General features: G+C 38.5%; 1 protein-coding gene and 1 pseudogene across 3 annotated transcripts; one reads left to right on the top strand and one right to left on the bottom strand.

Moving 5' to 3' along the window:
* Window positions 1-2,865: 2,865 nt before the first annotated feature.
* Window positions 2,866-3,035, top strand: LOC121145533 (annotated as a pseudogene).
* A 711-nt stretch (window positions 3,036-3,746) lies between these two features.
* Window positions 3,747-23,662, bottom strand: EED (embryonic ectoderm development). 3 transcript variants are annotated; one of them, XM_040963981.1, is made up of 12 exons: window positions 23,227-23,662; window positions 18,760-18,912; window positions 16,847-16,939; window positions 16,212-16,277; window positions 15,106-15,231; window positions 14,383-14,464; window positions 10,601-10,692; window positions 8,854-8,987; window positions 6,347-6,452; window positions 5,547-5,705; window positions 4,781-4,854; window positions 3,747-4,083 (listed from the first exon to the last, which is right to left on the bottom strand). In XM_040963981.1, exons 1-12 carry the CDS (start codon window positions 23,338-23,340, stop codon window positions 3,957-3,959), a joined length of 1,326 nt encoding a protein of 441 aa, XP_040819915.1. In that variant the 5' UTR covers window positions 23,341-23,662; the 3' UTR covers window positions 3,747-3,956. The 3 variants fall into 3 exon arrangements, with proteins under 3 accessions (XP_040819915.1, XP_040819914.1, XP_040819916.1); XM_040963980.1 differs by having other exon boundaries at window positions 5,636-5,705; window positions 23,227-23,416; XM_040963982.1 differs by lacking the exons at window positions 6,347-6,452; window positions 8,854-8,987 and having other exon boundaries at window positions 23,227-23,416.
* Between the last annotated feature and the right edge of the window lie 890 nt (window positions 23,663-24,552).

Genomic DNA, 24,552 nt, shown 5'->3' with positions numbered 1-24,552 from the left:
AGATGGAGTTTCTGGCTGAGGCCTGCCTAAGCCCTGGATGTTTTGGTCACTAATCAGTAAATGAAAAACTATTTTAGTAATGCTGCCTTCAAATAACCTTTTTTAAATTGCTGATCTAAGTGATTGAAGGATATCACATATTTAGTTTATTGATTATTTTTATTGGAAAGTCAGATTTACAGAGAAGGAGAAACACTTGGTTCACAATCCAAGTGGTCGCAACAGTCAGGGCTGAGACAATCCAAAGCCAGGAGCTTCCTCCGGGTCTCCTTGCAGGTGAAGTTTCCAAGGTTTGAGGCCATCTTCTACTGCCTCCCCAGGCCACAAGGAGGGGCCTGGATGGGAAGTGGAGCAGCCAGGACATGAACTGCCCATATGGGATCCAGGTGGATGCAAGGAGAGGATTTAGCCGTTAGGCTATCGTGCTGGGCCCAAGATATCCCACATTTATGGACTAGAGAAACTAACATTGTTAAGATGTCCAGGCTTTGCAAAATGATCTACAGTGTTGGTGCATTCCCTCAAATTCCTGTCATTCTTCATAAACAATCCTAACATTTGTATAGAATCATCAGAAACCCCAAATTCCTCCTCCCCCAAAAAGACAGAGCCTGTCAGATTCTAAATATTCACAAAATAGTAATCAAAACAGCATAATAATCACAAATTTAGTTTACTGAATTTAGGCACACTGAATGCCTAGAAATGAACCATACATCTGTAGTCAATTCAACAAAGATGCCAAGAGCAAACATACATGAGCAAAAGCTAGTACCTTCAATTAGTGGTGTTGGTAAAATTAGCTAGTAATATGCAAAAAAATGAAACAGCCATTGCTTCAGCCTTTATGTCACAATCAACTAAAAGTGGATTAGAGATTTCCATGTGAGACCTGAAACTATAAAACTATTAGAATGTAAGGAGAAAACCACATAACCTTACTTGGTAGATAATTTCTTGAAGATGACATCAAAAGTGTAAGTAACAAAGAGACCTCATCAATTAAAAAACGCTTCTGCACAGAAGAAACAACATAATGAAGAGACAGCTTAGATTAGGAGAAACTATTAACAAATCATTCATCAGATAAGGGAGTTATATGAAAATGGGCAAGGAAACTAGACACTTTACGAAAGATGACATACAACTGACCAACAGGTATATGAAAAAACTGCAGTGTCACTTCTCAGAAAATGCAACTAGAACCACATGAGGTATTTCTTCACAATTGTGAGAATGGCTACTATCAAAAGACTACAAAAGAATATGGAAAAGGAGTCTTGCACACTTACTGCTATTATAAATCAGTACAGCCTTTTGGAAAACAATATAGATGCTTCTCAAAAAACCTGAAAATGGAACTACCATACACTCCAGCAATCCTGTTAAGGAGTGCATAGCAAAAGGACTCTTCATCTGTAGGTTTGAGATATCAAAGATCTTAGAACATGGTACTTGTATTTTTCAGCCTTTAGAAAGTTTCGCACAAGTCAGTGTCACAGTGTAACTGGTTAAGCCACAGCTTGCATTGTCAGCGTCCTGTATGAGTACTGGCTCAAGTCCTGCAGCTCCACTTCTCATCAGGCTTAATGCTTCTGTGCCCGGGAAAGCAGCAGATGGCTTAAGCTCTTGGAATGTCAACACCCGCTTAGGAGACTCAGAGAAGTTCCTGGTTCCTGGTTGGGCCAGTCCTGGCTGTTGCGACCATTTGGGGCAATGAACCAGCAGATAGATCTCTTTCTCCCTATTTTCCTATTCTTCATATATAACAAATCAGAAATAACAGGCTAGTTCTGTGAATCATTCTAGCAAAGTAGCGAAGCTGAGCTTAAAGGAGGTTAGATACACAAGAGGCTGACTTGGGCTTGGCATCTTAATATGATCCAATTCTGAATCTTTGGGGTTTTAAGCTACCTTTGGGTAGTGTCAGATTTGAATTTAAACAATTAAATTGAATTGGCTCATTGGACACCAAGTTTATGCTCACAGAGAACCGTTGGTCAAGCACAGAGAAGTACATTCAATCAACTGAGTTGGACAGCTCTTTTAGGCTAATCCATTTTTTGTAGTACTCAATTCTACTATCTCATGCCCATCCTTAACATTCTTATGATCTTCCAAATAGCCACTTTGAACTTCTATTACTCCACATATTGCATGTACAGTCCTGGCCTTCTGATTGTTTTGGTATCCTGGTTAGAAGACACCTTCTCAAAACTTGAAAAACTCAATTATTGCAGTGGCCTTTTCTTTTCACAGGTAACCAGCAATTTGAATTCTCATTGACTAATAGTCTTTTTTCACTCATTGGGTGGATTTTTTTCCCTAGAAATCCTACTTATAATTTCTTGAAACCCAAATTTTTCCTTTTTAAAAAAATATTTTAAATTTTTTATTGGAAAGTCAGATATATATACAGAGGGGAAGAGACAGAGAGGAAGATCTTGCAACAGTTGATTCACTCCCTAAGAACCTGCTTCAGCCAGAGCTGTGCCAGTCTGAAGCCAGGAGCTATTCACTCCCCAAGTGACTGCAACGCTTGGAGCTGAGCCGATCCAAAGCCAGGAGCTAGGAGCTTCTTTCAGGTCTGCCATGCAGATGCAGGGTCCCAAGGCTTTGGGCTGTCCTCGACTACTTTCCCTGGACACAAGCAGGAAGCTGCATGGGAAGTGGAGCTGCCGGAATTAGAACCAGCACCCATATGGGATCCCGGCACATGCAAGGCGAGAACTTTAGCCAACAGGCTATGGGTTCTGGGACCCAAAACTATTTTCCATACAGTTACCATCATCAGTTTCCAACAGGAAAAGTTATTCTCAGCATTTGACATAAGTCAGAAATAAAGCCTTAAGATGATGAGTCATAATTGCTTCTCGGCCTTTTGACTAAGATCAAGAGTGATAACTGGTCTGTAAGGTCTCCATCAGAACTCAGTTATTTATAATAAACTTGATACTGTATCAAGATTCAGGGAGATTAATTAAAGCTTCTGAGTCTCAATTTTTTAACTGCTTTATTTACAAAAATTAACATTTTGTGATTTTTACTATTTCAATTAATTCATTGAAATACCAGAAAGATTGTATTTGTTTACTCCCAAAATGCATGTAACCCCAGGGCAGGGCATATGGAATCCAATGGCCTGAAATTCAATGTGGGTCTCCCACACTGGGGGCAGAAATTCAAGCATTTGAATCACTACTGCCGCCTCCCAGAATGCACATTAGCAACAAGCTTAAATTGGAAGCAGATCCAAGCCTCAAACTAAGGGACACTGGGATGTGGTGTCCTAAGCAACAACTGAACTGCTGTGCCAAATGTTTTAGCTGTACTTCCTGGCTTCTGGGTTCATCCTGACCTTTCCAGACTTGGCTGCTGAGGTCACTTGGAAAGTGAACACTTTGACTGAATTTCTATTTCTCCCTTTGTCTCTGTCATTCTACTTCTCAAATAAACAAATCTTTGAAAAAGAATAAAATTCATTCTATTTTGCAACACACATGCCTTTTAAAATGGGTCCTTTGAGCTCTTCCAAATCCATATTCGTTATTTTCTTCATTCTTTGGCCCACTACATTTAAGCCATGTCCTCACCTCAGGCTAGTTCTGAGGCTTACAGTAAATCTGCTTTCTATGGCTTTCTCCAGTTAAATAAACTACAAAAGATGATCACTGCAAAAAGATAAGGCCTAATTTGTGTACCACTTTCTTTTCATCACAATGGAAATAACTAAAATAACACACAGCTTTACAAAAATAAATTTTTTATTAAAAGCAGTAGAGTCTGAGCAGGAAGACAGTACAAAGAATGTAAACAATGTAAACATCACTACATTCAGCTCAGCCTGATTGAATGCTGAAATACAACTCTAAATGCTCTATGTGCCCTTACTAGCAAGATACATTAATTCTAGTTTACAAAGGCAAACACAATCTAATTTTGATTAGGAAAGAATTTCATCGAAGTCGATCCCAGCGCCAAATACTGGCATCATCACAAACAGCTATAAGAATACTGCTATCCCTGCTAAAACTGGTTTGTCGAATAGCAGCACCACATTTATGATGAGTCAGTGTTGTACATCTAGGGGAAAAAAAAGTATAACAAGTTAAATTCATATATAATGTTGTTAATATCCACCCTAAGCCAGTGAATGAGAAAATATGCAGATGTCCAAAGCCATATAAAAAGTGCATGAGGAGGCCACCCTTCTGTAAAATGGATTAAGCTGCAGCCTGTGGCACTGACATCCCATATGGACTCTGGTTTAAGTCCCAGTTACTCCATTTCTAATCCAGATCCTTATTAACATGCCTGGGAAAGCAGAAAACTATGGCCCAAGTGCTTGGGCTCCTGGACCCATGTGAGAGACCCGGGCTTTGGCCTGGCTCAGCCCTACTCATTGTGGCTGCTTGGGGAATGAAACAGCAAATGAAGACCTCCTCTGGCTCTTCCCCTCCATCTTTATTCTGCCCTTCAAATAAATAAAAATAAATCATAAATCAGAAGGAAGTCAACCTAAAATTTAATAAAAGCTTAGTAATATTTGAAATTATATCAGGCATATTGGAAATATACATAATTCTTAAACAGAAAGAAATAACTAATTGCCAAAGTATCCAAGGAAAAGTATTGGAGTGAAAAATAAGTAATCTTGAGACTGGTGAATCTTAACAATTATTTAAAGATGGAATTACAAGTATCATTTATTCACCCTGTATAAGAGCATTAAACTTGGGGTAAGGACAGAATTTCTGTACAGAAATTTCCAAATACTTACTTGGCTTTATGAGGATCTTCTACTTCTAAGTCCCAAACATAAAGTTTGCCAACCTGATTGCCCAATGCAAGCATCTGTATAAACATATTTTAAAAACAAAAATTAATATAATCTCAATGCTCTAAAGCACTAATCAATCTTAAGCCATCTTTCTTATTTCAGAAAAACCTCAGTTCCAGCTTGACTGTGCCCTTCCCTTGATCTGCTATTCCTAAATTGTAAATATGGGTAAGAGCAGTTGACAGACATCAGTGTCTTCAGAAATCAGAAGGCACTTCGCAAATTTGTGAAGGACTTTTAAATTTACACTGTTAATCATTTCACTCTTTTGCCTTAGAGAACTGCAACAATCACCATGGAAAGCTTTCCCAAAGCTTTTATAGAGAAAATAAACATCCAGCTAATGTTATCATGAAGCTTTGACTCATTTCTTTAAAATTTTAGGTCACTGATATTTTACTTCTGTCTTTGATGCTCATCTTTCTCTAGAGTTTTTACAGAGAAAAGCTACTTGAGAAGATTATTAATACTCTCAATACTAAATATTAAAATCTTATGAGCAGGTGTTATCCAATTTCCCCCACTGGTTTTTCACTGCCAATTTCATTTATGTATGTACTTGAGGATGTGCAAAGCCACAAAGATAAAATGACACAGGGCAAAATAACCAATACAAAAAAACAATCAATCTATACTGTTAGAAGAACATGAAAATAACAGAACAGAAACAACAGAAAATAATTTCAAAATGTAATAATGTTGCTACCTTTTGCCAGAAATCCATAGAAAACCTCATGTACCAAATGTCACACTGGCTGTAATCAAATCGCCCAAGAATAGTCACATTAGACTCACTAGGTTTAATTTTATCTATATCATCTTCCATTTTGCCAGGTTTCCAGCATACAATGGCATTTTCACAAGACTAAAACAGAAATGAGAAAAGAACATATTGATTATAGAACTGAAATATAAAAACTTAAAAGCAAAGATTTTTTTCTCTATTAACATTTCAGAATTGACAGATCTTTAGAACATTTATTATATTTACAATCTAAGTCCATACATGAGGACAAGAAATTTATCAGCAAAGAACATAAAAGAATTAAATTTTCTGAAACATTCATTCTGAAAGTTACAACTTTCTTCCAAATCATCCAACTTTCAATCTTTGGATATGGAACCCATGAATGTAAAGAGCCAACTGCACAAATCTATCTTCATAAACAGTCCACAGCAGGGCCTGGCCAATAACTGCCAGACTCTCTCTTTTTTTTTTTTTAAATAAAATTTTGCTGTGATGAATGAAAACATAAAAATAAAATACCTGTTTTACTATTTAGCAATAATACTGAAAATCAGAGAACAGCTTACTAGAAACAGACTTTTTAACTCACTGGGATAGTTTATATCTAAAACAAATTCCCAAGTCTGTGAAAATGAGGCTTAAAAAAGGATAATTTCCTACCTACCATTCATTTTAACAACTATGTAGGAAACTATATTTCTTGCAAAGTTTGAATATGTACAAGAAATGGAAGTGCAACTTAACCAAAGTTACCATACCTTGGAAAGTATCAAATCACCCAACCATCTCACGCAGTCAACGTAATTCCTATGTATGTCTCTGGTAGAAAAGTCAGGAAAGTGGATTTTCTGTGAAATAAAAGGCCTAAAGAAAGGATGAAAATGTAAAGAGTTAAAAGAAAAAATATACACTAGAGTCATACTATCCTTCATGCTTGGATTAATAAAACTTTGAAAAACAAATGATCACTGTTAATTCCTCTGGCCCCAGATAACTGAGTAACTTATATGTTACCACAGTCTTTCTTTTCTGTGTTTCCTTCCATTATCGGCTTTCAATATTATTTGATGTCCTATGATCCAGAAAACATGCACCTTCCTGTCTGTTAGTATTCATAACAACCAATTAATTACTCATTTAATTCTTGCTGTCCTAGCCAACAAGAGACTTAACAGCAGAAAATAAAGTTTCTCATAGAAAACATGCTGAACTACCTACTTAACCATTTAAAATTAAGAAATAATGATTCGTTAAGTCAGTATACCTAGGGTATTTTGAAACAATCAATTCTCTAGGAACAAAAAACGTTCAATATTGCTAAAGACCTCTCCATTTATTTTTATATTAAGAAAGTGAGGATATGGAGAGCCATTTTTTTTAATTGTAGTGTAATTATGTGTGTGCATCTGTGTGTGTCAGGGGTAGGAGGAGTATCTGGCACAATAATTAACATGCCCTTTGGGAAGCACACATTCTTTACTGATGTGCCTGGCTTTGAATTCTGGTTCTAAGTCCAATTTCAGCTTCTTGCCAGCGTGTACCCATGGAGGCAGCAGGCGACAGCCCACATACTTAGGTCGCTGTTAACTACATGAGTTACACACTGCTGGTTTCAGCCAAGCCCAGCCCTTGCTGTTACAGGCATTTTGGGAATGAACAAGCAGATAAAAGAGCTTCCTGTCTGTCTTGTCTCTCAAGTAACTATAAGTAAGTAATCTGAGAAGTATTAGTATGAATACAATAAACAAGACAAGCCGCTACCAACTATTTAGTTATCAGCACACCTAACGTTCCTAATGTAGTGAGTGATTCAGTTTTTACAGTGTACTAACTGTACAACAGGGTGTACCACGAATTAGCTATTGTAGGCAATTCACATGTCCTTTCTCTTTACCTTTTCCTTCATATGTATCATCAGAAATAATTCTTCCATTTCCAATTTAGGAATCTTTTATTTAGTAAAATATTAAAATTTTATTAATGTTCTAAGCTATTAACTGTGCTCTAATTATGTTAATCATATTTTGGCCAAGTACATAATACAGTCTTATAGCTAAAATCTCAAAAAGAAGAGTCCATTATTTTCTGGAAGCCATTCATTTGTATTTATTCCATAGACAAAAAGACTTAAAAATATCAATTTATTTTTCACTAGTCCCTAGCATTTTAAACTAGAAATCTGAAAGCTGTACTAATTCTTAAGATACCACTGAGCTTTGATGAATGTTAGTGAATTGAAGTATTGCCGATACTTACACGTCTAACAATTAGTAATCTGGCATGATAGCCAGAAAATAAATTAATCATAACATATGTACGTAAGTGATTTTCATAGTCCGAGTTAATGGCAGCCTGGTACAATTCTGAAGACATTTAGTGTATTAAGAACTGAAGCATTTCAAAAAAATCTTTAAAAAGCTGAAAAATTTCATCTCATAGTACCATACAGAAATGATCCTGTATTTGAATTTTCTACACCAAATTAATCTCATTTAAAGGAAAGTATATTATAATGAAGCTAAGAATCCCATTGAAAAAAATTAGTTTACTACTTTGAACTAGACTTTCCTAACATATTCCTTATTTTCTGTATTCTATAGTAAATTGCTTTAATTGTCTACATGTATAACTTAAAAGGCTAAATACACACATACTTTAATAAAGTAAAATGTGCTAATTAAGATAAAAACAAACTTTAAAGGGGACTCAGCTCCCATTTAGAACAGGCAAATTTTATGGCATGTAAATTATACCTTAAATTTACTAGGGGACCAGCGTTTAGCCTAGCAGTTAAGATGTCCGCCACATGCAGCAATTGCCTGCGTTTAACACCTGACTGACACTGACTCCGACCTCCTAACAGTGCAGCTCTCAGGCAGTGCTGACGGCTGAAGTAACTGAGTTCCTGCCACTCAGGTGGGAGATGTGGATTGCACTGTTGGCTCCTGGCTCTGACCCCAATCCAGCCTTGCCTGTGGCCACTGGAGGTTGACCCAAAAGACGAAGGCTATCTGTTACACTCTTTCTGCCTCTCAAATAAACTAAAAAAACAATCATTTAAAAGAAAAAAAAATTAAGTTACTAAAAAGGAGATATCTAAATTCAATACTGGAACTTATATAACTGAGCTTTAGAAAGTTACTGGAAAAATTCATCTTAATTTTTTTGTTTTCCCACAAGTTTTTCTAACAATTTTGGGAAAAAAATGAATCACATCTATGAACAGTACCACACGGCAAATTGTTTTAAATATCACAACTGTTACCTGTTAGTTTTATTTGGATTATAATCATAAGATTCTTTAATTGCATTCATCATTCTCTTTGAATTGATCCTCCAAAGTTTAAGAGAGTGATCCATACCACAGGACATTATTTTTTCACCCAAAAGATCATAATCCTATATGTAAAACAGAAAAAGTTTAAGTATATAAATGATAGTCCCAAATTATGTATAGCCAATTTTCACCTGTTATCTAGTGAAAATTGTACTTCAAATCACAATATTAACAATATTTTGGGCTTCATCCATGTAGGCCATAAATCAGAGTTGGGGTGGACATTTGGCCTAGCGTTAACATGCCACTCGGGATGCTCATATCCCCCAGATGCCTGGGTTGTCTCAGCTCTGCTCTTGAGGCCCTATTCAATGTCACCCAGGGAGGCAGCAGGTGGCAAATGGCTCAAGCACTTGGGAAGCTACCGCCCACAAGGGAGGTCTGCCCTGAGCTTTGTCCCTAGCTTCAGCCTGGCCCAGTTTTGGCTACTGTAAACATGTTGGGGGCAAACTCTTTGCTCCTCAAAGTAGAAAAGAAAAGCAACCGAAGAGTTTACTACTGAACAGATTTCACGTTTTAACTGGTTTGTCACCATCTAAGTTTGAGGTTTTTTTTTTTTTTTAATATGGATGGCAAGAAAGTAAAATTCTTTGACTTATTCAGTTACATTCACATACTTCTGATTGATCTTAAAGTACATAGTGAACACTTTGGTAAAACAATTATTCTAGGACACAAAGAGACAAACTGTAATATTACTTTTCTAATAATCCTAATCAAGCAATGAAACTAATATCTGTGTACTTTTATGTATCTGGTACCTCTAGGTAAAAACATTTCAACGTTAATACTGGTTCTACAGCTCATTTTTAAAATGAAAAACAAACCTAAAAAGCAAACATATTTTAACTTTTTCATTTGCCTTGTACTAATTGTTAATAGGTATCTCATAGGTTGTCTATTTTAACAATCTTATTACAGAGAAGAGATACTATTTCCTGTTCTTATTTCAATTTATCTTGCACTACTCCAACATTGAAAGTAATCATATGCATTTTTGTTTCACAGGAGCCTAAGAGATAATATGCAAACTCCACTCAGAGGAATATTCTAGTACCTCTGATTTAAGGGCCTGCATGAAGCTAAGCCGGTGAAACTTCAACCTGCAATGCTGGCTGTTCCGCTCTGGATTCAGCTCTCTGCTAACAGTCTGGAGAAGCAGCAGAGGAGGGGTGCTATACGCACATGGAGTCCCAGATGGAACACCTAGCCCTTGGCTTCAGCCTGGCCAAGCCATCTGGGGAATGAACCAGCAGGATGAAGCTATTTCTCTTTCTCTAATTCTGCCTTTTAAACAAATAAGTAAAATTTAAAAAAAAAAAAGAAATCAAATGAGCTAAAACAAGTCAAGTCAAAATATCAAAGTCTGGAATGCAACTAAAAACATTTGTATCGTATTAGTGTCTTTAATCAACTGCCAGTCTTGTGTAATACTAGGCCATGTAAACAGAAGAGGTGAAAACAGGATGAGCACAATAAACAAAAGCAAAATCAAGCCTTTATCTGTTTTACTCCTTCACCTGTAAAACTAAAATCCTGTATATAAAATGTCAGTAAAATGTCTGTCTGGCAGTCCCTGTGAAAGAAATACACTTCTCTGTAAGAAAAGACTTCCACAGTGATTATTCACAGCTCTGTATAAGTCTGAACTTCATTTCCATGAGCCTTAACTTACAGCACTTAGAACTTCATCTCTGTGCCCTTCTACGCCTCCAAATATTGCGACAAGAGTGTCCGTTTGGATATTCCATAATCGTAAAGCATGATCTACGATAAAAGTACCAAAATATTAGGATGAAATTCTATCACAAATTATTGTGAACTTTCAATATGTCCTCAAAGTAGTAAAAATCGGAAATTAAAAGTTTTATATGGAGCTTGTGTTGTGGTGTAACAGGAAAAGCTGTCACTTGCAATCCTGGTTTTATATATGGGCCCTATTTGCATCTCAGCTGCTCTACTTCTGATCCAGCACATGGGAAAGTTATAGAGGATGGCCAATGTACCTGGGAAAGCAGCTGCAGATGACCAAAGTCCTTGAGCCCCTGTCCCCACATGGAAGACCTGCAAGAAGCTCCTAGCTTGTGGTTTCAGTCTGGCCCAGGCATGGCTGTTGAGCCATCTGAGAGGTGAGCCAGTAAATGGAAGACTACTCTCTTTTTCTTTAATTACACCTTAAAAAATTTTTAGGGCCCGGCACAGTATCCTAGTGGCTAAAGTCACTGCCTTGTATACACTGGGATCTCATAAGGACACTGGTTCTAATCCCGGGAGCTCTGCTTCCCATCCAGCTCCCTGATTGTGGTCTGGGAAAGCAGTTGAGGACAGCCCAAAGCCTTGGGACCCTGTACCCACATGGAAGACCCAGAAGAGTGCCTGGCTCCTGATCAGTTCAGCTCAAGCCACTGTGGCCGCTTTGGGAGTGAATTAACGGATGAAGTTCTTCTTCTCTGTATGTCTGACTTTCCAATAAAAACAAAATAAACCTTTAAAAAAAATCTTAAAAAGAGAATAATTTTCCGTAAAATGTATTTAAGAAAAACGTCTGTATAGAAAGGACTAGGAATGGATTTCATATAAAATGTGTTAAAATTCTTATAAGAAATGTAGCATTAATATTTATGTAGTCTTAAATAGTTTAAATCAATCACCTCAAGTAATTTTCATTAAACAATATCTAAAATTGCTGCAGATAAGCTTCTGAGATGAAAAATAAATACCTATGGATTTGACAAATAATTTTCTATTTTGCTATTCCCTAAGATACTGCCCTTTACTTTCACCACACTCACATTTACACAGAGAAGGGGATCAAACAGATTCATAAGATTTCTACAGTAAACTACAGCATGATTTAAAGCTACATAGATTCTTCTACTAAACATTAGTAAACACCCATAAACAAAAGAAATGTTACACTGAGTGATATTTGATTTTTAAGACTGTAACTGTGTCCAAACTGTATGTAGTATTAACATTCCATAACATCCACAAGAATGTGTGTACATATATATATTTAAAATATATTCTAAACAGAAGAAATGAACATTGCCATACAAAGATTCCTTGATCTCAATGTGTACAAATTTTTGTGAAGACATGCTTTCATTTCTCTATGAGATCAGAGATACATTCCTAGGACTGAGAACTCTATGTATAATATTTTCAGGGATTCTAAGAATTTTTCCAAGTTAGTTATATTTTACATTTCCACTAGCAAGGTTTGTAGGTATTCTGATATCAACATTCCAATCAATATTTATTTGTTTATTTATTTTGTTGGAAAGGCAGATACACACAGAAGAGATATAGAAAGATCATCCTTCTGCTGGATCACTCCCTAAGTGGTTGCAATGGTCACCGATGAGCTGATCTGAAGCCAGGAGCCAGGAGCCAGGAGCCAGGAGCCAGGAGCCTCTTTCAGGTCTTCCACACAGGTGCAGGGTCCCAAGGATTTGAACTATCCTCAACTGCTTTCCAAGGCCACAAGCAGGGAGCTCGATGGGAAATAGAACAGCCGGAAAATGAACTGACACCCGTATGGGATCCGGTGGACGCAAGATGAGGTTTTAGCCACTAGGCTATTGTGCTGGGCCCCAACATTTCTTACTGTTTCATATTTTTATAACAATCTTAAGTAGACGTGAAGGATCTCACTACAGTTTTTTTTTTAAAGATTTATTTTTTTTTATTGGAAAGGCGGATATACAGAGAGGAGAGACAGAGAGAAGATCTTCCGTCCAATGATTCACTCCCCAAGTGAGCGCAATGGCTGATGCTATGCCGATCCGAAGCCAGGAGCCTCTTCCGGGTCTCCCACGCGGGTGCAGGGTCCCAAAACTTTGGGCCGTCCTCGACTGTTTTCCTGGGCCACAGGCAGAGAGCTGGATGGAAAGCGGGGCTGCCAGGATTAGAACCAGTGCCCATATGGGATCCCGGGTGTTCAAGGTGAGGACCTTATCCACTGCGCCACCGCGCCGGGCCCCTCACTACAGTTTTGATTACATTTTTCTAAGGACTAATGATGAACATTTGTATATGTTCACTGAAGGACTATTAAGAATTTCTGAGTATTTTTAGTTGTATTGTTTTTCAAAGTTCCCTAATTACAGAAATGACATATTTTTCCAGGATATTATCCTCTTCCTTTCTTGACGCTATCATTTGAACAGCACAATTGCTTTCATTCTGAAGTTGTTTGATTTAAAAAATGCTTTTACATGTAGGAGAAGACCCCAAGGCTAAAGGCTGTGTTAGTGAGGCCAATTTTGTGGCACAGTGAATTAAGCTACCACTTATCTCATGTTGGACTGATGGCTTGAAACCTAGCGCTCCATTTCTGATCCAGCTTCCTGGTAAATGCACCTGGAAGGCATCACATGGTGTCTAAGGACTTGGGCCTCAGCCATCCACACGGCAGACCAGGATGGAGTTCCTGTTTCCTGATATTGGAACCAGGCTGTTGTGACCATCGAGGGAGTAAACCAGCAAACAGAAGATTCCTGTCTCTCCTCATTCATTCATTCAATTGAATGTATTCATTCAACTGAATACATACATATACAAATAAATACATAATCTTAAACAACAACAAAATACCTGTGTCAAGTGAGGCATTATGGCCTATAGTGTGAGAATGTCTAAGCAAAAGTATTGATATTAAGCATTATTTATTACTAGAATAAGTAACGAGCACTTTCTAGAGGTGGTGATTTCAAAATTTAAGTTTTGGCAGTTACAGAAAAATAACATTCTAACATTTTCATGAGCTGTGATATAAAGATGTACTTTTAATTTTACTAGATTGCAGAATGCATTATGGCATGGCAAGCCCAAGAAAAGGATAAACTTGACTAGACTTTAGTAGAAATGTAAGTAGAAAAAGAGACTCAAGAATTGAATATAAAAATAAGCACCTAACTCATTTCGGAGAATTAAGAAATAATAAAGACATGTCTAAGGCAGAGTAAGTTCACAATGCCAATAGGCATAAAGAATAATGCAGTACTTCATGGACACATGAATGGAGAATGATGGTAACTAGTAATATAATTTGCGTAACGAAGTCTTTAAAACTTCAAAATGTAATTCATTTGGCAATAGGCCATTTAAAACCAATGAAACAATATAATCACTCAATTGAAAGTAAAGTTCTAGAACTGTCACAATACAATATGGTAAATAAAGATGGGTAATCCTCAGTACCAGTTATTTTAACATCTGGTAAACCTAAATGTATTTCATGGTTCTTGTCCTCAATTCTTGATTTAGAAGTACATGAGAATTTGCTACTAAAATTTATTATAAAAAAATTCAAAATTTTTTCCTGTTTAAACAATTTGGTGTTTTTATTCCTTAACATACATACATACACACACACACACACATATATACATACACACATATATATACAGATCCCCAAACAAAGAGAGCTAAAGAAGCATTTGCTGCACTTACCTTTACTTACTGATAAGAGAAGATTTGGATCTCTTGGATGGAATTTCAGCTCATTTATAGCATTTCCATGGCCAACATAATGCTATAATAAATTTAAAACATTTCAAATTTCACACCTCAAAATTGATAAATTGTTTCATTGATCACAAAAGAATGAAGTAAGTACTTGTTTTGCTCAAAGTAAGGGTTCTCAGTCTTTGCTGCAGGTTAAAATCACCCATCAAAGCTGAAGGGAAAGGAGGTCCCTCAAGGCATGCCTATAAATATTCTGACCGGATCAAGTAACAGGAGGGCAGTGTGGGTGGTGATGAAAAGATCCTCACGTGATTGAATATGTCCCCAATATTAAAAAATACATGAGTAAAGTGAGTTTTTAAAACCTGGTTCACAGATCAGCTTCCTAGGGTTCACCTTTCAGTTCACTGCTAGGTGCTTGCTCCTCCATGCCCCATTTTGAATGTCTGGGAAAATGGACTCTCCACCACTGTTCACTTAGAGCCTCTCATAGCAAGGCAGACCAGAATAGGGAAATGATTTCAAAAGGAAACATTACAAATATTAACATTGCCCTATTCATTACTCAAATGACAAAAGTCTCAAAAAGATTTTTAAAAATTTAACAAGCAAAAAAGAAGTCAGAAATTTTACCATCGCTGATTTCATTAATCTGAAATACAATGACATGTTTTCATGATATGTCTTCAAAAGAAGCAGAAAACCCACCTTTATACACTGCATTGTTATAGGATTAATTATTCTGATTATGCCTCTAGATCCAGCAACAGCCAGCAAAGGATGACTTGTATTACTATCATAGGTCCACGCACATGTATAAAAGTTTTCATCGGCCTAAGAAACATCACAGTTAAGAAATATAACTTCTTTAAAAAACAAAACAAAACAAAACACATGGTAGCAATCACAGCACATGGAAATGTTTGAAGATCTGTTACAGTTTTTTTCACAGAAAAGCTCTCATTGATCTTTAAATTTACTAAATTGTGATTACAGGCCTAAAATCAACACTCAAAGATGAAACAAAATCACAGTCCCTCCACTTCACTGTATTAGTGGTTTCAAAACTCTATCACTACATTGCCCCAAACAATATGGAAACAATGGGCATTTTAGCAATATTTTATTTATGATACTTAACAATACTTTTATTATAAAATTAAAATATATACCACAGTATTGTATAATATTTTTACTCTGCTGTGTGCTGTCTATGCTTTTCTAAATTAAAAAAAAAAAAAAAGGTAACAGGTCAGAAGAAGCTAAATGCTTCTGCTTTTCTTAGGCCCTCAGTTTATCAAATGGATCTGAAAGAACTGTCCCATCACCTAGCTTTAATACTCTACCCCTGTAGCTTTTTTTTACAGTTTTCATTTTAAGAACCCTTGTCTTGTCTTAGTTTCTAACCAGAACATTTATTTCTCATCTCTCCTCTAGACTTGGAATGACTGCCAGCAATAGCTTCCTGTCAACCCAAGCTCATCATTACAATTACAATGAAATGGTAATGTTTCAGCCCAAATAAAAACCACAAGTTTTAGCTAGTCACTAAAACATTTTCTGTTCTTGGATGTCCAATGTTCCTATCTGTAGCTGTCTGAATTTAACCCTCTCAGTTATCCTACAACGAATTTTGACGATCAAGAAAACTAGATACCAGAATTATTCTGATGATGGTAACAGAGAAAAGTCTAACATTCATCAAGTTAAGAAAGGATATAATTTAGGTTAGGTTAAATTAATTTTGAAAAGTTTTGATGTATTTATTGAAAATATGTCTCTGGCAAAAACACTAACATTCCAGGAAAGGATACATCAGCATCCACATAAGATTGCAACAACCGGATTTCTCCTTGTGAGTGACATTCATACAAGGTAACCTAATGAAAACACAGATATAGTCAATTGCATCTTAAGTAGAGAGACAGCTTGCTTAGTTTATACACATACTTTAGTTTTATCTTAAACACAGCAAAGAAACTAGTTCTTTAAATTAGCCCCTTTAAACTTTAGGAAGCATTTGTTAAGCTTAATGTTTTACATATCTGGAACGTGTTAAATATCATTACTAACAGTTTTTTAAACATTCATTTTAACCATATAACTGCACCTACTCTTCAAAATGATAAAAATTTAAAACTCAAAAATAATTAGGATTTATTATTCCTTAATTAAATTCACAATAAAAATTCCTTGAGATGAGGACAAGTTGTATTATACATATATATATATCTTCTGTTTTATACATTGTGAATAATACTTTAAAATCTAGATGTCTTTTTAAGACATATTAGTTTTATTTTGATAATTTGTTGAAAGCTTAATTCCCATATTATAGAATCATGCTGTTAAACCAAAACTACACAAAAATGTACTTCAAAATCATTCTATATCAGTGTGATTCAGAGAAGCAATCATTAAGCCAAATGCCAGACTCCTTAAAACTCACTCTGTTGCTTCCCACAGTTGCGAACACTAATGGATCTCCTTCTTTACTGTGCCAGTTAAACTGAACTCCAAACAATGGTTGGTTATGATCTTCCTATAAAATAACCATGAAATAAGAAAAATTAATATATCCCTGACACCAAAAAATGGTAGTAAACTAATCCCGCCCCTTTTCCCAATTCCAATCTACTTTATATATTATACATGCATAAGCTGACAGCTGACACTTAAATACTTTGAACTATCATGAATGATGAAGTTTTAGAACAAGCAGTCTTAAATCACAGGTTAGGTAACAACTACTTCTTTGAGAGAACAATTTGATGCTTGACTTTTATTCTCTTACACCCAACCATAAATAACCAAAAAACTGGACAATTTTGGTAAACACATTTAACCTCCTGAGTCAGGAGGACAAGGTTTTCTCTTTGGAAATAGAAAATTAAAAAGTGGCCTTAAAGAAGCACTACAGTCTCTATTCACTCAATTTTAGTAGGCTTAGTGTTTTTCTTGTGAAGCATTATGTAACTCGATTTAAATCATTGCTTTCTAAGAAACTTATGGAAATAATTTTAAACCCTAAATCTGGGCTGTAAAATAAAAATATGTCCAGAAAATGTACAGGAATACTTCAAGAGTGGACACAAGGAAGGGAATGAAATCTAGAGTCATAGCTTCCAGGAGGACATGAAGGAAGGAGGGAAGGAAAGAAGGACAGATAGGCAGATGGATATGGAGAGAGGGAGACAAAATTCACAGTTATTTGTAAGGTTTTCATGTGTGTTATTTGAGAGGCAGAGACACAGAGAAAGAGCTCCAAACTGCTGCTTTATCCTCAAACATTCACAATGGCAGGGGCTGAAGACAGGGGTCACAACACAGTGCAGGCTCCCCATGTGGGTGGCAGGAATCCAATCACCCAACCACCACTGCCCCCAGGTCTGCGGGGGCAGGGACTTCTGGGCTATAGGTTTTATCACTACAAGGTAAAATGCCAGTTCACTGTTTTGTCAAACTCCTGGCACTGAACACCAAACATAAATTTTTATGCTCACCTAAAGTCAGTAATTACACTTTTTTTTCAACTTCATTCACTTTTTATAATTTGAAAACCCACAGCTTCAGAGTTTGTAAACATTTAAGAGGCAGTTAAAAAATCTTCCGAATATAATGCTTAAAATGTTAGTATAAGTAAATAATAACATGCACATACAACAGATAATGCCTTTTAATGACGAGATTAATTTCCCTTAAAGAGGATTAGATTTGACATACTGAGCACTGAATGTCTGCCATATGGCCGTTGCTTCTTAGGCTCCCTCAAGACTTTTATCTAAAAGTATACGTATATATATGTTAAAGGCTTTAATTCACATACATGTTAAGATCAGATGTATTTATTTTTCAGGAAAAATAAAATGCAAATTATAGAAGTACATAAAAATACATCATCTTAAAATCAGTAATTCTTTTCAGAATTAATGAAAATAGTGTTAACGAAGTTGCTGAGATAATCCCAAAGTCTTATTTTCCCGAAATACTGAATATCCAGGTTTTTAAAGTATGTAGTTATCTCCTTGAAAACAATACAAATAAAAGAAGTTAAATTTTTAAAAACCGCAGACATCTGTTCTAATTTATATCAAAATGTGTCACAATTGTTGTAAAACAGTGCTGCCAGCAATGGCTGTTTTAATATTTTCTTACATCTCTCATTTGAATACAATCAATAAAGCAAAACCATCTTGGAACACTTGATTTTATATGTGTTAACTGAAACAACCAGAAAACAAAATTCTTCAAATTACTATAAATTGAAATATCCTAGAGTATCTGGAGAATAAAGTTTGCTACTTGTACATACAATTTTGAAATCTTGTGTTCAAACCAAAAGATCCATCCTACTGCACATACCTTGAGACTATTCACACATTTGAAAGAATATTTGCATTTTTTTGACTTCCATTTTCCCTTTCCCCAACTTTTCCTTCCAGGTGCATTTGGTGTATTTGTAGGTGTATCAGGGCGCTCAGTGTTTGTGCCACTTTCTATACTGATGGCATCGTCCTGGAAGCAACAAATCAGGAAAGACTACATGAAATAGCAATTCCATATTTGCAGCAAATGATTTTGTACTTGGACAATGTTCACTGACCTAAAAAAAAGTAATTTCTAAAAGAAACGAAAAAATTTATTCCAGCTTCCAAATAAGAATAAAAAATAACTCAGTCATACATTACTATTTTATCTTAGCAAAAATGAAAACAAAATGCAAATGAGAATAATAATGTTAGAGTACTAGTGCCTTTAAATAGTAAGTCACTGGTCCGTGTCAGTCACTTCAGCACACCTGAGCAGCTCATCTTCATGGCTCTCTGCAGAAAGTCAGGTACCTGGGCGAGCTGGAGAGTGCCTCCCCCTTCTCCGGCTGCTGCCAAAGGCCTACAGGGATTCAAACCCACAGCCAAGGCCCCCACATCCCACTGACCCACAGGTCTTCCTAACAGCAGGGGACTCAGCTGTTGCTTTCTCCTTTTTAAAATTCTTTTATTCAAACCACTTATTTATAAAATAGACCATTTAGAATTTTATTCAAAGCTCTACTGCTTCTGCCTTATTTATAAATGAAACCTGCTTCACAGATCCAAAGTAGTGATAATACTCACATGTTGGAATGTCAGAGACTCTCAGCACAAATGGAAATAGTTGCAGGAAATCTTTAAAAATTCTTTCATCTCTTCCCTATCTGCAACCCAACAGATGAGCCCTCTAATCTCCAACGAGGATTTCTTGACTTCCTCTGATTACATTTTCCAGTCCCCTTTATTCTAGTCTTCCTAAATTCTTTCCAGAGGAGGCTTTTTTGGGGTTGGTGGGGGTGGCGTCAAGGAGTGTCTGTTAACATCAGTCAGGACACATCTAGGAAGCACTGCCTAAAGGCCTAATCTTAAATCATTGCTTCCCAAGGCTGGTGTTCTGATATTACAGAATGTTAGAACTGGAGTGTCAAAAGCCAGTCCAAAGATCGTATTGATTCATACAAATTCAACACAGCATTAAGCACTCCCCGGGCTTCAGACAGCCCCCAAATGAAAAATACTTCTTAATGCAACATAATCAGCAACTCTGGAAGTTAGCATGAGAATTTTGAAGTTGGTCCCTAGACTGAAATCACTTTTCGGTTCTCTATTTTCTCAAACTTTCACAAGTAAATCCAACGTACAAAACCATTCTGTGTCTCAACAAAAAACCATGCCTTCTCTTTCAAGTTATCAGTTGACAGCCCTCTTTACTGTTTCTGTGTTTCTACTTTTTTTTTTTTAATTATAGGTAACTGGCAGGCAAATTCTGTCTCCAAAGTAGATGTTCAGATGCCTTCCTTTCCTCTGTGGAAACTTTTTCTCTATTTACAATTCATCTCTACACTCTTTTACTCCACAAATCTATATTCTGCAATTTCCCAGTATTTGCTCGGTTCCCTCATGAGTCAGATAACTTTTTAAACACATGTTCACTTAGCTTTTTTAACTCTTGCATCAGCTTCTTTACATTTTAGCTGAACACTGACCAGAATCAAATGACCACCCAAAACACTGTCAACAGCAGAACACACTGCGTATTTTTTACTTCTGACATTTGCCTGCCTCCTCCAAAGATGAATTTAGATAAAAGCAAATGGAAATGTAACACTTTGATTTTACCTAGATATGCCAAATGTTTTACAAACTGGCTTTCATCCTACCTCCCCCTGGCAGCCCAGAAGGATAAGATGCAACAGCTAGGATACTACCATCTTTATTCACCCAACATTAAAAGAGATAGAGAGCTACCACTAATTTGTCCCTCAATCTTGGCACAAGCTATCTATGCAAAAACACACTCTCCAGACTTAGCTCTCTCAATTTAACCCATTCAGGCTTCTGCCTAAAGCCAACTACTTTGCTGTCAATAGGATCTTTACAACTTAGAGAAAAGGGCAGGCATGCACAATAAGTTTTTTTTTTTTTTGGCAAGGTATTTATTTATTTATTCTTTTTCCATATTAGACCGGGGTTCCTCCCCCAAACTCCCACCCTCCAACAGATTTCCCCATTTTGCTTCAATGGTTTAGTCCTTCATAAGGAATCTTAATTCCATCAGTCTCTAATTTAAGGTACACAATAAACTTTTTCCCCATTTTTTTTATTATATTTTTGACAATCTTTACATAGTTAATTAGGGCACAAAGGTTCAAGGACTACAGGAAAGTGGGTAAGACCATCATTTCCACACATTTTCACAATAAACTTTAAAGTAAAATGTTCTTTGAATTCTGTGACTCATTTCAACAATAGGACCTGCTCAGGCTATCTTGAGGCCAACTCCAAAACTGTGATCTCCACCCACCTATTTCTGGTCTTCTGTCATTATTCACCTCCCTTGAGAGCTGTCTGCTCTTTGTCAATTCAATTTCTGTACAATATTCTCTACCTCTTCTCTTACTGACTGACTCCCTTAACCTCTAAGATCATGAGTCTGTGGAATTCAGAGGGGCTGAGAATCTAAATAAATAACAAAACAGAATGTTAATTTTCACAGTCCTTAACTGTTGTGACTTTTCACCAATGTGAGATATTTTGAAATCATACTAATTTGACTGCAAATACTGAGAATTTGTTCAGGCACCACTGCCACCAGAACCTATTCTTTAATATGCTAACATTATTACATCTAAAATTTGTTTTGAAAACATTTTACACCATATAATTTTAGTTTGAAAACGGAATGTCACCTTTGATACTGTATTTTATACATTTACAGATGTGATTTTAAGAAAATGGATGTGAGGGCGATCTGGCTGCGACATCTGTCACCCCATTGATCGCCAGGGTTGATTCGGCTGATCTGGCTGGCTAGGCGGGTGTCCCCTTCCTCCCTCACCGCTCCATGTGCGTCCCTCCCGAAGCTGCGCGCTCGGTCGAAGAGGACGACCATCCCCGCTAGAGGAGGACCGGTCTTCGGTCAAGGGTATACGAGTAGCTGCGCTCCCCTGCTAGAACCTCCAAACAAGCTCTCAAGAAAGTGCCATAAAATTCATTAAAGTGTCCAAGGCACAAACACTGCCTTGCTGGCCACTGAAGCAAAGGCTAATCCAACCATTTAGAGCTGAAGAGCTTTAGAATGCAACAAAACAACACCAGCATTTTCCCCTAACACTCTTCAAAAAGCAAAATTAGAATCCCTTTACTTTGTCTCCAGAAATTGCCCTCCTTCAAAAACAACTTGAGATTTTCACAGTCTAAGTATGTGCCAAAGCCATTGGAAACATACGGGTTGATCACAAAATATTATAAATAACACTTGCATAGTACTTGTTAAAGCAAAGGTACTATTCCAAGCACTCTACCTGTATTATCTCATTTATTCCTTACAAACACATGAGATTTAAAACAATGATTTAAAAAAAAATCATCCCCAAGACAAGAAACTGAGGCAGCCGGGTCAAGTGCTTTGCTGAAAGTCAAGCAACCCATTAAGTGTGGGTATTTTAACCCAATGTGGATCCAGCGTGAGCTCCTACCTGCCAGCTCTCTGCCAACAGAACTTTAAAAAAAACCGCAGAAATAAAAATTTACAGCCTTCTTTCAATGATTATCAACCAATTAACCATTCACAAACTTTCTCCTCTCTCCGTTAAAAAAAAACTTTGTCGTCGTTTGAGTGAAAACCGTGGTCATGACACTGGGCAATGAAGCATGCTTTGGTCGGGATTCGGGAAGGGGAATTGAAGGATGGGGTGTGTGCGACTCAACATTTAATCCTAAAGCAGGGAAAAGCGAGATAAACTTTCCCCTGCCTTCAAACGCTCAAGAGTTTTTCAGGTTTTCATTGGCTGGACACGCGCCGGGCAGGAGCGGACACCAAACGCTCTGCTGTAGTCATTCCACCCCCATTATCCGAGATGAACCCTCGGCATCCTGAAGATTCTACAGGGGGTGCAGGAGTGGCTCGGTCCCCAAACTTCCCAACAGTTCGTGCCCGTGCCCGCTGCTTCCACCTCAGCCAACTCTCCAGCACCTTCTAACCCGCCGGCATCCCGGAGCTGCACTCTCCCCCAGGCCCACCGCACGCTGAGGGCAGGACAGAGCCCGCACCCCCGGCCGTGGCGGACGCCCCTCTCGGCCGCAGCTCCGCTCGCTCTCGGCCCAGCTCACATCCCCCCGGGTCAGGCTCCGAGCCGCCGACACGCCCGCCTTTTCCCCCCCGGACACCGGGTGACACCGCTCCCTTCCCCGCCGCGGTGCCCTCCCCGCCCCCTCCCCCCCACGCACCCAGTTTTAAAAGAATCTAAAAACTTTCACTCCACAGACTCTCGCCATCGCTCGGCGCCGCTGCACTCACATTTTCGTCTCCAGAGAGATCGGGGTTGCTGTTCTCGTCGCTGCTCAGCTTCTGCTTCTTGGCCGCAGGCATGTCTGTTCCCGCCGGCGCTGTCGACACTTCCCTCTCGGACATATTCCGCCGCCTCCCCCCAGGTTCCTGCCGCCTCGGGCGGGGCCTCCGCCACACCGCCGTCAAGCAAGCCCGTCCGGAGCTTGCCGCAAAGCTGCCGCTGCCGCCGCCACCTCCGCCGCTCCCCCCAGTGTCGCAAATCGCGCCCAGCCGCCGAGGCGGGCGAGCGTGCGACCCCGCCACACTGCTGAAAAAGGGGCGCGCGCGTGCGCGCCCTCCCGCGCGGCTTCCTGGCTCCTTCCCTTGCCCGACTCCCGTTTCGCCCTCTTCCCGCCGCGCCCCCACCCCCGGCAGTTTGCACGGAGACGGATGATCCGAGGGCTCCAGAGGGCAGTATTTCGTATGTCTCCCTTCCCCACCACCACCTCGGAGAGGCAGAGGTCAGAGGGATGCTCCGTCCCCCTCTTCCTCCGTGCAAAGACGTTTCAGCCACAATTGGCCCAATCCTTCGGTCTCCGACCCGCGGCAAGGGAGCGAAAGTCTGTGGAATGGAGCAGACCACCAGCGCCCCGGGGGGCGGGGGACGACTGGCCGAGTCACCTCTTGCTGGAGGCTCTGTGTGCCAAGCGTCTTTGATCCGGAACTTGGGAGATAACGATTTCGCGTAATTCACGCGGTTGTTCCCACGTAATTTCTGCTGGAGGATGGAAATTTCCAAACCGCAGAGCGCTTCGCACTTGCTTCCCCCATCGGTCGAATGGAAGGTGCCCGCCGGGAGGTGCGCACGCGCCGTGGCGTCCTCTCGCGCTGGGTTCTGGGTTTCCTCCTCCTGCTGGCCCCTCCTCTTGTCCAAGTCTAGTTTGCTGAACCAGGTAGTTGGCTACTGGGTTTCCATGGCCAGGAATGGATTTCAAAGCGCCACCAATCGTCTTCTCGGGACGCGCCCTAAATTGTTGAATATTTATCGCAATGAATTTTTAACCTCACCCAGTTGGGGCCAATATTGGCTAAGGTTTCAGTAGAAGTTTCCTGAAATTATACAGTGTTAGCTCTCCAAGAAGTTACAGCACAATGCTGTGGAAAACGCCGAGGCCTGTGAATACGGTGGAGAGCTCCGGCTGTGGGCCTGTGAGGCTCAAACGACAATTATTTTTGGTACAATACAATGAAATTTCGGGGGGGAAAAAAGGCGACAAAGCTGTTACACTTGGTCTGTGTTGCTCACATCTGGACTCTTGACAGATGCAAAATATCATAGGTGAGCCTTGCAGGTTT

Source organism: Ochotona curzoniae, unplaced genomic scaffold (genome assembly GCF_017591425.1).
Source record: "Ochotona curzoniae isolate NIBS_2020 unplaced genomic scaffold, NIBS_Ocur_1.0 scaffold_3223, whole genome shotgun sequence".
Classification (NCBI taxonomy): Eukaryota; Metazoa; Chordata; class Mammalia; order Lagomorpha; family Ochotonidae; genus Ochotona; species Ochotona curzoniae.
The sequence above is the reverse complement of the archived record's forward strand: the minus strand, read 5'-3'. Positions and strand labels throughout refer to the sequence as shown.